Source organism: Aethalodelphis obliquidens, unplaced genomic scaffold, assembly GCF_003676395.1.
Source record: "Aethalodelphis obliquidens isolate GAN/ISIS:26980383/991018 unplaced genomic scaffold, ASM367639v1 scaffold48, whole genome shotgun sequence".
In the NCBI taxonomy this organism is placed as follows: domain Eukaryota; kingdom Metazoa; phylum Chordata; class Mammalia; order Artiodactyla; family Delphinidae; genus Aethalodelphis; species Aethalodelphis obliquidens.
This window is the reverse complement of record NW_020837992.1, coordinates 8,103,397-8,115,696: the sequence shown is the minus strand read 5'-3', so window position 1 is coordinate 8,115,696 and position 12,300 is coordinate 8,103,397. Positions and strand designations below refer to the sequence as shown.

The 12,300-nt window shown below is 42.8% G+C and overlaps 1 protein-coding gene across 1 annotated transcript; it reads left to right on the top strand.

Moving 5' to 3' along the window:
* Positions 1 to 839: 839 nt before the first annotated feature.
* On the top strand, positions 840 to 12,060 carry NEK2 (NIMA related kinase 2). Its single transcript, XM_027082923.1, has 8 exons — positions 840 to 1,035; positions 2,212 to 2,429; positions 2,699 to 2,939; positions 5,023 to 5,105; positions 5,846 to 5,972; positions 7,017 to 7,236; positions 8,661 to 8,786; positions 11,565 to 12,060. Exons 1-8 carry the CDS (start codon positions 940 to 942, stop codon positions 11,789 to 11,791), a joined length of 1,338 nt encoding a protein of 445 aa, XP_026938724.1. The 5' UTR covers positions 840 to 939; the 3' UTR covers positions 11,792 to 12,060.
* The last annotated feature ends 240 nt before the right edge of the window (positions 12,061 to 12,300 follow it).

The following is a 12,300-nucleotide window of genomic DNA, read 5'->3' as shown; positions in this document are numbered from 1 at the left end:
CTCCTGGGTATTCCAAAACATCAGGGACTTCCATATTGCACCCTGAGGTTTTGTACACATCCTCTGCATGTTAAACAGGCCTCTAAGTTTGGTGTTCAAAGATACAGTCTCTCTATGAGGACTACATCCTAAAGTCATGTGTGAACTTTAAATCATTACTATGAGTATCCACTGTTTTTGCATTTATTCTTCTCTTCCTGGATGTTGGAACTAAGCAAATACCATAACCTTCCTGTGCTTCCATTTCCTCATCGGAAATAACGCCAATTCCTGCTTTATTACTTTACAATACATGTAAAGTGCTTGTCCCGCAAGCACTGTACACAGTCCCGCAGCACTGTCAGCACTTATTCGCGCACCCTTCAGGGAGAGACAGTCCTTTTCAGCTCTGTACTCAGTTCTCACCCAGACTTTAGCGTGACCCTGCCCCGGGCTCAGGGTACAGGAACCTGAGAGAGGAGGGCGCGTACAAAGAATGGGTTGTGTGACAGGTCAGAGTGCAAAGGCAGCTGGTTGAGGCAGTGAGCAGAAAAGTCTGAAGAGAGGTCTCTGGACTTCGGTTGCCTTGGCGACCTCAGCCAGAGGAACAGGGTGGCGGGGAACCGCCTGCCACTGCGGCTTTCTGTGCTCCGCCCTCTCTTTGGTTTTAGCTCCGCCCCTTTCTCCCGAGACGTCGGAAGCAGACGCCGACACCGACGCCGACGCGGTTGCCTAGCGATACACTTTTCCCAAGATGCCCAGGGCGTTGTGTTCTTCTTAGCCAATCAGAGAGGCGAAGCGGCCTTACCGCAGGCCAATAGACTGCGAGGCGGGGGCCCGCGACGGTTAAACTGGGCTGGAGACTGGGGCGGCCTGGCGCTGTGGCTTGAGGTCTCCGACTCGGTGGCTGCATATCCGCGACGGTGGTGCGACGTTCAGGTGTCCTGCGCGGGTCTGGCCATGCCGACTCGGGCGGAGGACTACGAGGTGCTGTACACCATTGGCACGGGCTCCTACGGCCGCTGCCAGAAGATCCGGAGGAAGAGCGATGGCAAGGTGAGCGCGGGCTTGGTGCCTGTCTCCGCCCCCGCCGCGGTTGTGCAAACTGCGGGGGGCGCGCCCTCTGCCGCCGAAGGGAAGCGAGGGGCCTGGGGCTGTGCGTCTGGAAGGCAGGGAGCTCAGAAGAGTTAGCCATCTCCCCTCAGGTCTGTGTCGGTCCTGGGTCTCTCAAGGGATGGGAAACTGTGTCCCTTTTTCCTTTTTTTTTTTAATTTTTCATTTCTGAATCTGTCCTTAATCTTTAAATAAAATTAATAGAATGTGCCAAATAGAATATTGTCAAATACATAACACCGCTTTGCTATTTACATGAGATTGCGCATTTTTATATATTTATGTTATATGTATATATATTTTTTCCATCTTTTTTCCTTTCTCTTCCATTTTATTCCTTTTTCCCAATTTGACCTGCTAAGGGCCTTCAGTTGGTGACAGCTAGCTGACTCCTGAGCTGTTTTTTTTTTGCGGTACGCGGGCCTCTCACTGTTGTGGCCTCTCCCGTCGCGGAGCACAGGCTCCGGACGCTCAGGCTCAGCGGCCATGGCTCACGGGCCCAGCCGCTCCGCGGCATGTGGGATCCTCCCGGACTGGGGTACGAACCCGTGTCCCCTGCATGGGCAGGCGGACTCCCAACCCCTGCGCCACCAGGAAAGCCCTCCTGAGCTGTTTTTAGAGAAGAAGAGCCCTCTCGGTCATGAACATCAGCACCTCGAACTTTTATGTCTTGTAGTCAGAATTCATTTAAAATACCCATTATTCGGATTGTTGGATTCAGATTTCCCAAGGTGTGTAGGTAGACTTTACACAAAGAAACAATGGAGAGGAAATTGGCTCTGACGGAAGGACCTTTACTAAGTTCTCTTACCTTGGAAATCTTGACTTGGAATGTTCGAGGACTTTGACTACCTCTGCCCCAGCTTTGACCAGCTTTGACTAAGCAACGGAGGTTAGGGGGTTGGGGGAGGTCTAATGTACCTCGTCACTCTCTGTTGCATCATTTACTGCTGAAAAATTAGGGGAAGATTATGGAAGTAAACTCAGGGGTCCTTAGGTTCATTGAACTACATTAGATGATGTCACTGTATGATCTACTTACTAGAGAAGTAATTTTTAAAAGTTTTTAAAAAGGTTTTGAGTATGAGTTTATTTGTACCTTGGAAATTTTTATTTCAGATCTTAGTTTGGAAGGAACTGGACTATGGCTCCATGACAGAAGCTGAGAAACACATGCTTGTTTCTGAAGTGAATTTACTTCGTGAGCTGAAGCATCCAAATATCGTCCGATACTATGATAGAATTATTGACCGAACCAACACAACACTGTACATTGTAATGGAATATTGTGAAGGAGGGGACCTGGCTAGTGCAATTACAAAGGGGACCAAGGAAAGGTAAAATCTCTTAAATGGGCCTAGTTTTGCTTCTGTTAAGCATCCTGTATTAGGATGAGGGACAGAGTACTTAGTAATGCGGAAGAGTCTTCTGGTGTTTGTTTGGTGGGTCCATGGTACTTTAGAAAATCCCTGGTACGTCAGCACCCATATTTCATATCAATTTATTTCCCTATGTTTACACTTTGAAAACTAGATAATTCACATCATCCCATCTTTGTTATGGTTTTATTCAGAAGTTATAGGCTATATAACTGCTTTGATTTCAGACAATACTTGGATGAGGAGTTTGTTCTTCGAGTGATGACTCAGTTGACTCTGGCCCTAAAGGAATGTCACAGACGAAGTGATGGTGGTCATACTGTGCTGCATCGGGATCTGAAACCAGCCAATGTTTTCCTGGATGGCAAGCAAAACGTTAAGCTTGGAGACTTTGGATTAGCTAGGATATTAAACCATGATACGAGTTTTGCAAAAACATTTGTTGGCACACCTTATTATATGTCTCCTGTAAGTATTTCAGAATTTAGATGCTTTTTAAACATCTTAATGCTAAACACTCAACTTTTTGTTTGTTTAGTAATATCCAATAGCCAAGAATTAACAATACTGTTTTATTTTAAATTTATATTTTTCCAAATGGACCACCAGACCATTAAGTTCCTGTATTAGCAATATAAATCAAGCTTTCATTGAATGACTACCAAGTGTTAAGCTCTGGGATCACAAAGATGAGATAGGTTTTGTCTCTGCCATCAAGAGCAGCACTTCCCAAAGTGCCGTAGGTCCTGGACACCAGCTGGAACTCATCTGGGGTGATCGTTTAAAATGCAGAGTCCTGAGCCCCAAATCCAGTGAATTTGGATCTCTGGACAGGTCTTTGCACTCATCTTCTTTTTTCTTTGTTTGTCCTCCACCACTTTTTATTTTGGACTTTGTATTTTAACAGACCTTCTAGGTGATTCTTGTGCATGGAGATTCAGGGCCCAGAAGGCTCACTCACTTCTGACAACATATTTTTGCAGTGTTAACTTTTTGTACTTATTCTTTTTTTATTGCCTTTTCCTACAGTGCAGCTACAGAGTCCACCCATTTACCTGTTTCCTCAGTTGCTGAATATTTTGTTTCCAAAATGTCTCACCATTCTGAAGAGCACTGCTCTGCATGTCTTTGTATGAATTATTCTTTCTTCCTTTTTGGTTATTTCCTTGGTGTTTAGCTCTCGAAATGACATTTCTGGGTCAAAGGGTATGAACTGTGTATGGCTCTCTAGTGACTTTTGAAAAGCTTGAATCAATAAGTGATAGCACCAATGTGTTGTATATGAAAGATGAGCAGATAAAGATGGAGAGAGATTTATTTTTTTAGCTGTTCACAAACATTTTCAGGATTTTCTCAGTCTTTTTTAGTTATGTTAACCAATCTGACTACAATATAAAACGTTGTAAATTAGTGATTTTTTTTTTTTTGCGGTACGTGGGCCTCTCACTGCCATGGCCTCTCCCGTTGCGGAGCACAGGCTCCGGACGTGCAGGCTCAGCAGCCATGGCTTACGGGCCCAGCCGCTCCGCAGCATGTGGGATCCTCCCGGACCGGGGCACGAACCCGCGTCCCCTGCATTGGCAGGCGGACTCTCAACCACTGTGCCACCAGGGAAGCCCAGTGATTTTGTTTTTGACTCAGATTAGACATGGCCAGAGCAGTGTCGTTTTCTCACTGGATCAGATTCCAAATAGAAAGCCTTTGATATAAAGGAAAATTATCCAGAGGTGGTTCTTGGAAAAATTGAAACCTGCACAATTCTTTTGTTCCTGTTCCCCCCTGCCCTTGTAAATAGATCAGTTTAGCCTTCCCTATGGGATTGTCAGGAAGTGGCACCAGACTCCCCTGTTGGACTTTAAATTACTAAGAAGACTTCTGAAGATTTCAGTACAGTACTTGCCTCTGTGCCCTCTGTTGAGAATAAGAGCCGTGGTGGACTGTTGTTACTGTACGTGTGGAAGAAAGGCAAACAATTAAAATAGGAAGTGAGAATATTACTTACTACTGTGGTATATAAGTGGACTAAGGGAAAAATATATAAATGAATGATTCAATTAGCCATTTATGTCTATATTCATTTAAATGTGGGCTAGATGTTACTCTAGAATTTTCTGTGGTTCTTTTAAAATGGAGTTTCTAGATTATGAATTCTTTGAGGGTAGAGGGTAGAGCTATCTCATGTTCACCTTTAACTTGCCAGTGCCTTGCCTGTAGTAACATAATAAATATTTGCGAATGAAAAATAAGTGAATGAATTATATATGACAAAGTATATTAGGATAAGATCATTGCCTTTTTTCCATTATAAATTTGAATATAAAGTACCATCTTTTTGTTGTTATGATACAAGATCTAATCAGCCTTTTGTATTTGAAATTTTTGTTATAGATATAAAATATTTATAATATAAAATTTGTTCCCTTCTTTTCCTTGAGTGAATATTACCAAACTTTAAGGTTCCATTTTTGTCCCGGGACTAATTTTATAAGTTTTAAAACAAAATGAACTTTAAACTCCTATTTTCTTACCTTTTTTTTTTTCCCCCCTTAAGGAACAAATGAATCACATGTCCTACAATGAGAAGTCAGATATCTGGTCACTAGGTTGCTTGCTGTATGAACTGTGTGCATTAATGTAAGTACAATGAAGACAGATTTTTAGTCTGAGGTTTACACTTAGATTTGTCACCTTTCACCAGGTTCAGCTTTTTGAGCATCTATGCACATTCAAGTCTGAAAGAATCATACGGTGGGTTAAAATTAAGGTAGATGGACAGGTTAAAAAAAATTATTTACAAATTAGTAATATAATCCCTGAGGCTGGATCTAGACTTGTTCAAGCTTCTAACCTGGTTAGATGTTTCTCTGTTAGACTGAGCTTAGCTCAAGGGGAGAGCATATAGGTCAAGCCTGTGGAAGAAATGAAACAAAGATCTAGAGAAGCAGTCTAGGGTTTGGACAGGAAAGAGTTCTGATTCTTTCCCTTTTTTCTTTCTGTTTTTTCCCTTCTAAAGTATTCTGTAGAGCAGTGGTTCTCAACCAGCGAAGGGGAATTTTGCCCCCCAGTTTTGCCTCCCATGGGACATTTGACAATGTCTGGAGACATTTTAGTTGTCACAACTAGGGATAGCTACTGGCATCTAATGGACAGAGGTCAGTGATGCTGCAAAACATACTAAACAATGCACAGGACAGTCCCCATAACAGAATCATATGGCTCCACATGTCAGTAGTGCCAAGGTTGGGAAACTGAGCTACAGAAGAAGATCCTAGAAGTAGAAGCATAAATACAAACTGGACCTTAAACTCTGCTTTTGGTTTGCTTCTTCTTATATATTTTCATTTTTACATTTAAAAAAAAATTTTTTTCCCCAGGCCTCCATTTACAGCTTTCAACCAGAAAGAACTAGCTGGGAAGATCAGAGAAGGCAAATTCAGGCGAATTCCATATCGTTACTCTGATGAATTAAATGACATTATTACAAGGATGTTAAATTTAAAGGTAAAGTTTATAAGATGATATACTGTATGTTTCCATCTCTCAGCTAAGTTTTGCAGTGTATGCGCTCGTGGAGCAATGAGTCTAAAGAAACATTAAATATATTTCTTTAGCTAAATCTACTGTTACCACGAGTGAAAACATGTATCCTTGGCACATTGCAGGCCTGCCTTCTGTGCTTTCTTTGTGTCTCCTCCCACTCTGCCATGCTAACAGATGGTTGGTAGCAAGGAGAGATTGCAATAAGGATCCAAATCCTCAGTTCCCCTTGTCCTTGCCTACCTCAAAGTGGAAGGTGGTACAGGAAGGGGCCAGGAATAATACCTTATTACTCTGCCTCTAGCTCTGAGAAATTAGAGATCATTAGAGATGGGAATCGTGGGGGAGGGCTGACTAAAAAGAGTAGAGGGGAAATAAAGAGATTATGTAGAAAAAAATCTGGCAGTGGGATGGGGAGGGAGATGTCCTAGGGATCGGGCTGTGTAAGAATAGAGTTAAATGCTGTGGGAGTTCAAAGAGAAGGAAGGATGCAGGTGAAGTAACAGGATTGAAGGTCGGTGAGAGAGCACCCTGCTTAATGTAGTTTGGAGATGCAAGGGCAGTACGTGCCCTGAAACAGACCGACCCTAGCAACGCTACCCAGCACAGCACAGGGATTGAGCCTTCTTAGGTTAAAAGGGGAAAAAAGATAAGTTAAAATGTGCATTACTTTGTGGACCCAGAACCTCATGAGTTAAAGCCACCAGTGAACTTATTTTTCAGGTGTTTAAGACCCATGTGTGTGTGTTGGGGCGGGGGGAATGGGCAAAATGGGCGAAGGGGGTCAGTTGCATGGTGATGGATGGTAACTGAACTTGTGGTGGTGATCACTCTGTAGTATATACAGATGTTGAACTATAGTGCTGCGCAAGTAAAAAAAAAAAAAAACATCTGTAAAGGAGTCCTTTCTTTGCCTTGGAAATATATGCTGTTTTAAATGTCACTGCTCTTTCAGGATGAGTAGTCCATTATGTAGTGTGCCTGTAACACCGAATATTTTTTTCCCAGGATTACCATCGACCTTCTGTTGAAGAAATTCTTGAGAATCCTTTGATAGCAGACTTGGTTGCAGAAGAGCAAAGGAGAAATCCTGAGAGAAGAGGGCGGCGATTAGGAGAACCAGGAAAGTTGCAGGACTCCAGCCCTGTACTGAGTGAGCTGAAACTGAAGGAAATACAGTTACAGGAGCGGGAGCGAGCCCTCAGAGCAAGGGAAGAAAACCTGGAGCGTAAGTCTGAGTGGGGGTGAAGCACAGAGAGCTCCAGGAAGCTTATTCTAATGTATGTGAAAATCCATCTGAACAGAGGATCTCATGTCTGTGTTCTATTAGAACGTTTTTATAAATACTTGCGAAACCAAGATATGCACATCAAGCTTGCCGCACCTTCATGTTGAGCCTCTTTCTCTGAGATCAGCTGTTGTCGTCACATTGTTGGGCCGTAACTGTGACAGCCCAGCCCTGGGCTGTAGAGTCACTCTTTTCTTTATCTTTCTTAATATATGGACCCTGAGGTTTCCCATTGTAAAGAAGGTCTTAGAATTTGCCAGCGCTTCTCCCTTCTGATATGCTGCTCCAACACAGCCCGGGTCTGAAATCCTACAGTGTGTAAGACTAGATGTATTTGGGCAGTTCCACAGAGCATGTGGGTACAAGATACTTAAATACTCTGATGGGTATTGACGGACTGGGTGCTAATGAGTTTTTGATGTTGAAACTCTGTCTACTCCACTAAAGTGAGAGCTGCTACCCAGGTTTTAGGATTCTGCAAGGCAGCAGCAGCAGTGCAGCTCTGCATTTTGACATCGAGGGATGAGACGGGCTGCGACTGTCTCCTTCCCCCCTCATGGCTCACCCAATCTCGCTTCTGCAGCTCAATGCCGATGCAGACTTCATAAGTGTTTTTCTATTTAAACGTACTTACAAAGCATCTAAATGCGTTTGTTAATGTTTTACTTCCTAATGATAATTGTCTAGTACTGTGAGATATGCTGTCTGTGGGAGGTACAGCCTGTGCTTACCTGAAAATCTTTGTCTCTTCTGTCAAAAGAATTCTTAAAAAAAAAAAAAAACCCACAAAAAAGAAACAACCAAAAACTTTTCATTAAAACTTTCCCCAGTGTTTTGTAATTTCACAAAGCAGCTGAAATCTGAACTCTCTGAATGCTGGGCCATGAATAAATAATAGCCTTTGTTAGTACCACCTAACTGAGCTGTGGTTTTTTCCCTTCTATTTGGGTGCTGTCATTCACCCAGAGGGAGAAGGGTTTGTACCGCAGCCGGGTAACGCCCGGAAAATGAACTGTTGCCCCTTCTCCGTGGAGAGCAGGGATGGCAGTAGCTCTTTGTTTTCCCCCATGAGTTATTCCCACAAATCACAACCCTTTGGTTGTGAAGCTGACTTTGTCCTTGTGCTTAAGCCAGTCCTTAGGAGAAAACCTAAGACAACAAACAACATACTAACCACACAGCATTATGAAACGGGAACAGTCCGGTTGGCTGGAGTATACAGTAGGAAACCCTTCACAAAACATGACTCATCAGAGGTCAGGCTGTTAGCCTTAGCGATAAGGAAAAGCGGTAAGATTACCAAATGTGAACTGTTTATGCCACTTGTTAATTTCTTTCTTTCTCGTTCCATTCCCTTCTTAAAGAGAAGGAACGTGAGCTTTGTGTTCGTGAGAGACTGGCAGAGAACAAGCTGGCCAGAGCAGAAAGTCTGTTGAGGAATTACAGCCTGCTGAAGGACCAGAAGTTCCTGTCTCTGGCGGGTGGTCCAGGTATGAGAACCAGCTCAGAGAACAGAAGTTGGTGCCACAAATGAGGAAACGGGCACCAGCGTTGCCCCGAAGGTGGCTTTGGCAGCCCTTTAAATTTCCAGAGTCTTGAATTTTGTGATGGAGTGAATTGAATATATGCATTTCAGTGGAGATAAAAATTGTGTTTTAGCAATGACTGACTTAACTGTGATCAGAGACATGAGGCAATGAGTCAGGGTGATTTCATCTTCGGTTTTATTTGCTTTATCAAACTGTGTTCAGTATTTGATATTTATTTTTAAAAACTAGGTCATTTTATAGAAATGCTGTGCCTTTCAGATTTTTCTCTGGGTATATTTTCAAAACTCTACATTTCTCTCCATTTTCAAGTGAAAATCCTAGCATTTTACTATTACCACACGACCAACTCATATTTGCCACATCCTTCATAGAAAGTATGGCTTAAAAGGTGTGATAAGCCAGCTGTAGAATAGGCCATTACTTTTGGATCTTTGCTAAGACCCGTTCCAATTGAAACGTGTATGTCAAAGTGTGACTGCTTAATACCTGCGTATGCTCTGTAATAAGTGAGGGAAACAAATGAAACCAGTGATGGAAGTAAATCTCTTTTTTCTCAATATTGCTATCTACCATTTCAATGTTTTTATAATATTTATTTCAGCTTCTCTTAGATTCCACACTGCCATCCATAAAGATAAACTAGACTTAGATCATGATTACTGTGATAGAGTGAGGAGGAATTTTTATCTGGGTAAGCGTCATGCATCAAGCCCGTTGCCGAGAACTATATGGAAGGTCCTGTTGGGGACGGCTCTCCCAGTTAAAGAGTTTATTTACATCTTGCCCTGAGAGTCTTTGAGCAAAGGGTGAGAAGAGCTGGCAAAGGATGATGTGTTTCACTTCGTAGGACACGTAGGTAGAAGAATCTACCGGTATGCGAATCATGGCAAAGACTTAAAATGAGCTGTGGGAATGGTGTCCAATGTGGGTAGGAGGTATTTTAAAGTACTGAGCATGTCAGAGCCCTAAGAAAAGCAACAAAGCGGTGGGGAGGGGGTGCCCTTGTGAACTCAAGACAGTTGGAAATATCCTCTCCCCATCCTTGGGCTATAAAATTCAGACATGAGGAAAACAAATAAATTGAGATCATCACAGTAAGCAACAGCATCTTTTTAAAAGCTCTACTTAGTCTATTTAATGAAATACTAATTCTTTTTTTAAACACTTTCTTATAAAACTGTCTTATTAGTAGGATTTACAGTTTACACTGTCTGTTTACAAATGTATAGGTGTTTGTGGTAATAAAGGTGGATCTATTTGAAACAATGGAGTTGAGGCCTAAAAGCAGTCTCCTAAAATGCTTTGCAGAGAAGCCGTGTATGAAATAGGAAGTTGGGACAGTCAGAGGGCAGCCTGCTCCTCCCTCAGGGCGTCTCCATTTCTTTGGACTGGAACGTTCATCTCTAGCTAGTCACGTGACTTCTTACTTCCTCACTCTCATCAGGTCTCTGCTCAGAAGTCACCTTATTATGCAGCTTCATCACTGCCAACACCCCCAGCACCTCTGTCTCCCTCTCTCCGTGTTCATTTCCTTCACAGCATACACCATCCTCAAATATTCCTCATATGGGCTTGTTTGTTTGTTTATGGTCTATCTCCTCCTACCACAATAGGGCCTTTGGTCCACAACGACCCATACAGTGAGCTCAGTAAATATTTGAACGTATTTCCTTTAAATGAACTCAAAGGAAAAACAAAAAGGTTTTAGAATTCAAACCTTCAAGTCCCCGACCCCCAGATAGTTGTCAGTTCCTAATAATGTAGCCACTGTAAGTAGATTATTATTTTTTTCATGTTAAAAGAACAGTTCCCTCACTGTTAACTCGATTTACTTTTACCATGCTGAATCTTGCTTAGGTTCTTTTTGGAAGAAGTTTCTGGTCAGTTAAGCCGCTTTAAAATGTGTTCTTAAGTATTTAGCCAAAACTGTAGGTGCTCGCTGTGAAGACGAGCTTCTGCTTCCGTACTTTTCTGGAAGTAATGTGTTCTAGGTAGAATGACACTTGCTTTCAAGCATAGAGATAAATAACCTTGGTTTCCAGAAGTTTTATATTGTGGCCCATAATCCTCAGTGCATTTAACCTTAAGAGGAATGTTGATTGTGAGAGAATAAAACATAGGTTCCTTGATTTTTGGCTACATATTAAAAGGCTGATTGATTTCTGCCAACCTCATGCCCCTAACCTGTTAAAAAAGAGACAACAGATCCAAAATGGAGTCACTGGTCACCAAATGTCACCAAATCAGGACTTAATACCTAACTTACTGGCAGTTTCAGCCTCTCTCAGGAATGGAATCTTAAACCAGTTAATCTGGAATTACCTGGTCAGCACTAGTGAGGTCATCTGCCTGATAGACCCCTGCTGTCCCCTAAAGGACGGTGACCTTGCCACAGACAATCCCCCCTTTGCTGGTGTAACTTCCTGGTCCTGCCCCCTTCTACCTATAAAAGCCTTTCCTTTTGTACAGCTCCTTAGAACTCCTTTCTGTCTTCTGGATGGGATGCTGCCCGATCTATGAATCGTTGAATAAAGCCAGTAAGACCTTTAATATTTGCTCAGTTGAATTTTGTTTAACACTCCTATCCCAGAGAGAATAAACAGGTACCCAGATTTCACATGCAAACTGACAATAAATATTTTGGTAAGTTTGATAAGTATGGAGGAGTTCATCTCCTGTTCATGAAACTCAAAAACCTTTTTCTTTTTTTTTCTAAAGAACTTTTTGATCTTACATCCTCGATAACGAAGAAGAAAGTTCATTTCAGTGGGGAGAGTAAGGAGAATGTCATGAGGAGTGAGAATTCTGAGAATCAGCTCACCTTCAAATCCAAGTGCAAGGACCTGAAAAAAAGGCTTCATGCTGCTCAGCTTCGCGCTCAAGCCCTGTCAGACATTGAGAAAACTTACCAACTGAAAAGCAGGCAGATCCTGGGCATGCGCTAGCCTGACCCAGAGACACAGACCTGTGTACAGTGTTTAATGTTGCCAGCCCTTTCGCGATGGGTATTCTACTGCTGTAGCCTGTATACTTGGTTCTGCGAGCGGTGCCTTTTCTGTAGTAAGCAGGGTGGTTTGGTATTACTCTTGCTGTTTTTCAGCAAGAATTGTACCAATGGGGCTTCCCTGGTGGCGCAGTGGTTGAGAGTCCACCTGCTGATGCAGGGGACGCGGGTTCATGCCCCGGTCCGGGAAGATCCCACGGCTGGGCTCGTGAGCCATGGCCGCTGAGCCTGCGCATCCGGAGCCTGTGCTCCACAGCAGGAGAGGCCACAACACTGAGAGGCCCGCGTAACCACAAAAAAAAAAAAAAAAAAAAAGGTATTGTAAAGAACGCTTCATAGAAAGAAGAACGCTTTCTTGGCCAGTTGGGTTTTTAATCCTGTGTGTGATTACTACTGGAACATGAAATGTTATATTCTATATGTTGGGGTGGGGAAATAATATTAGAAAAA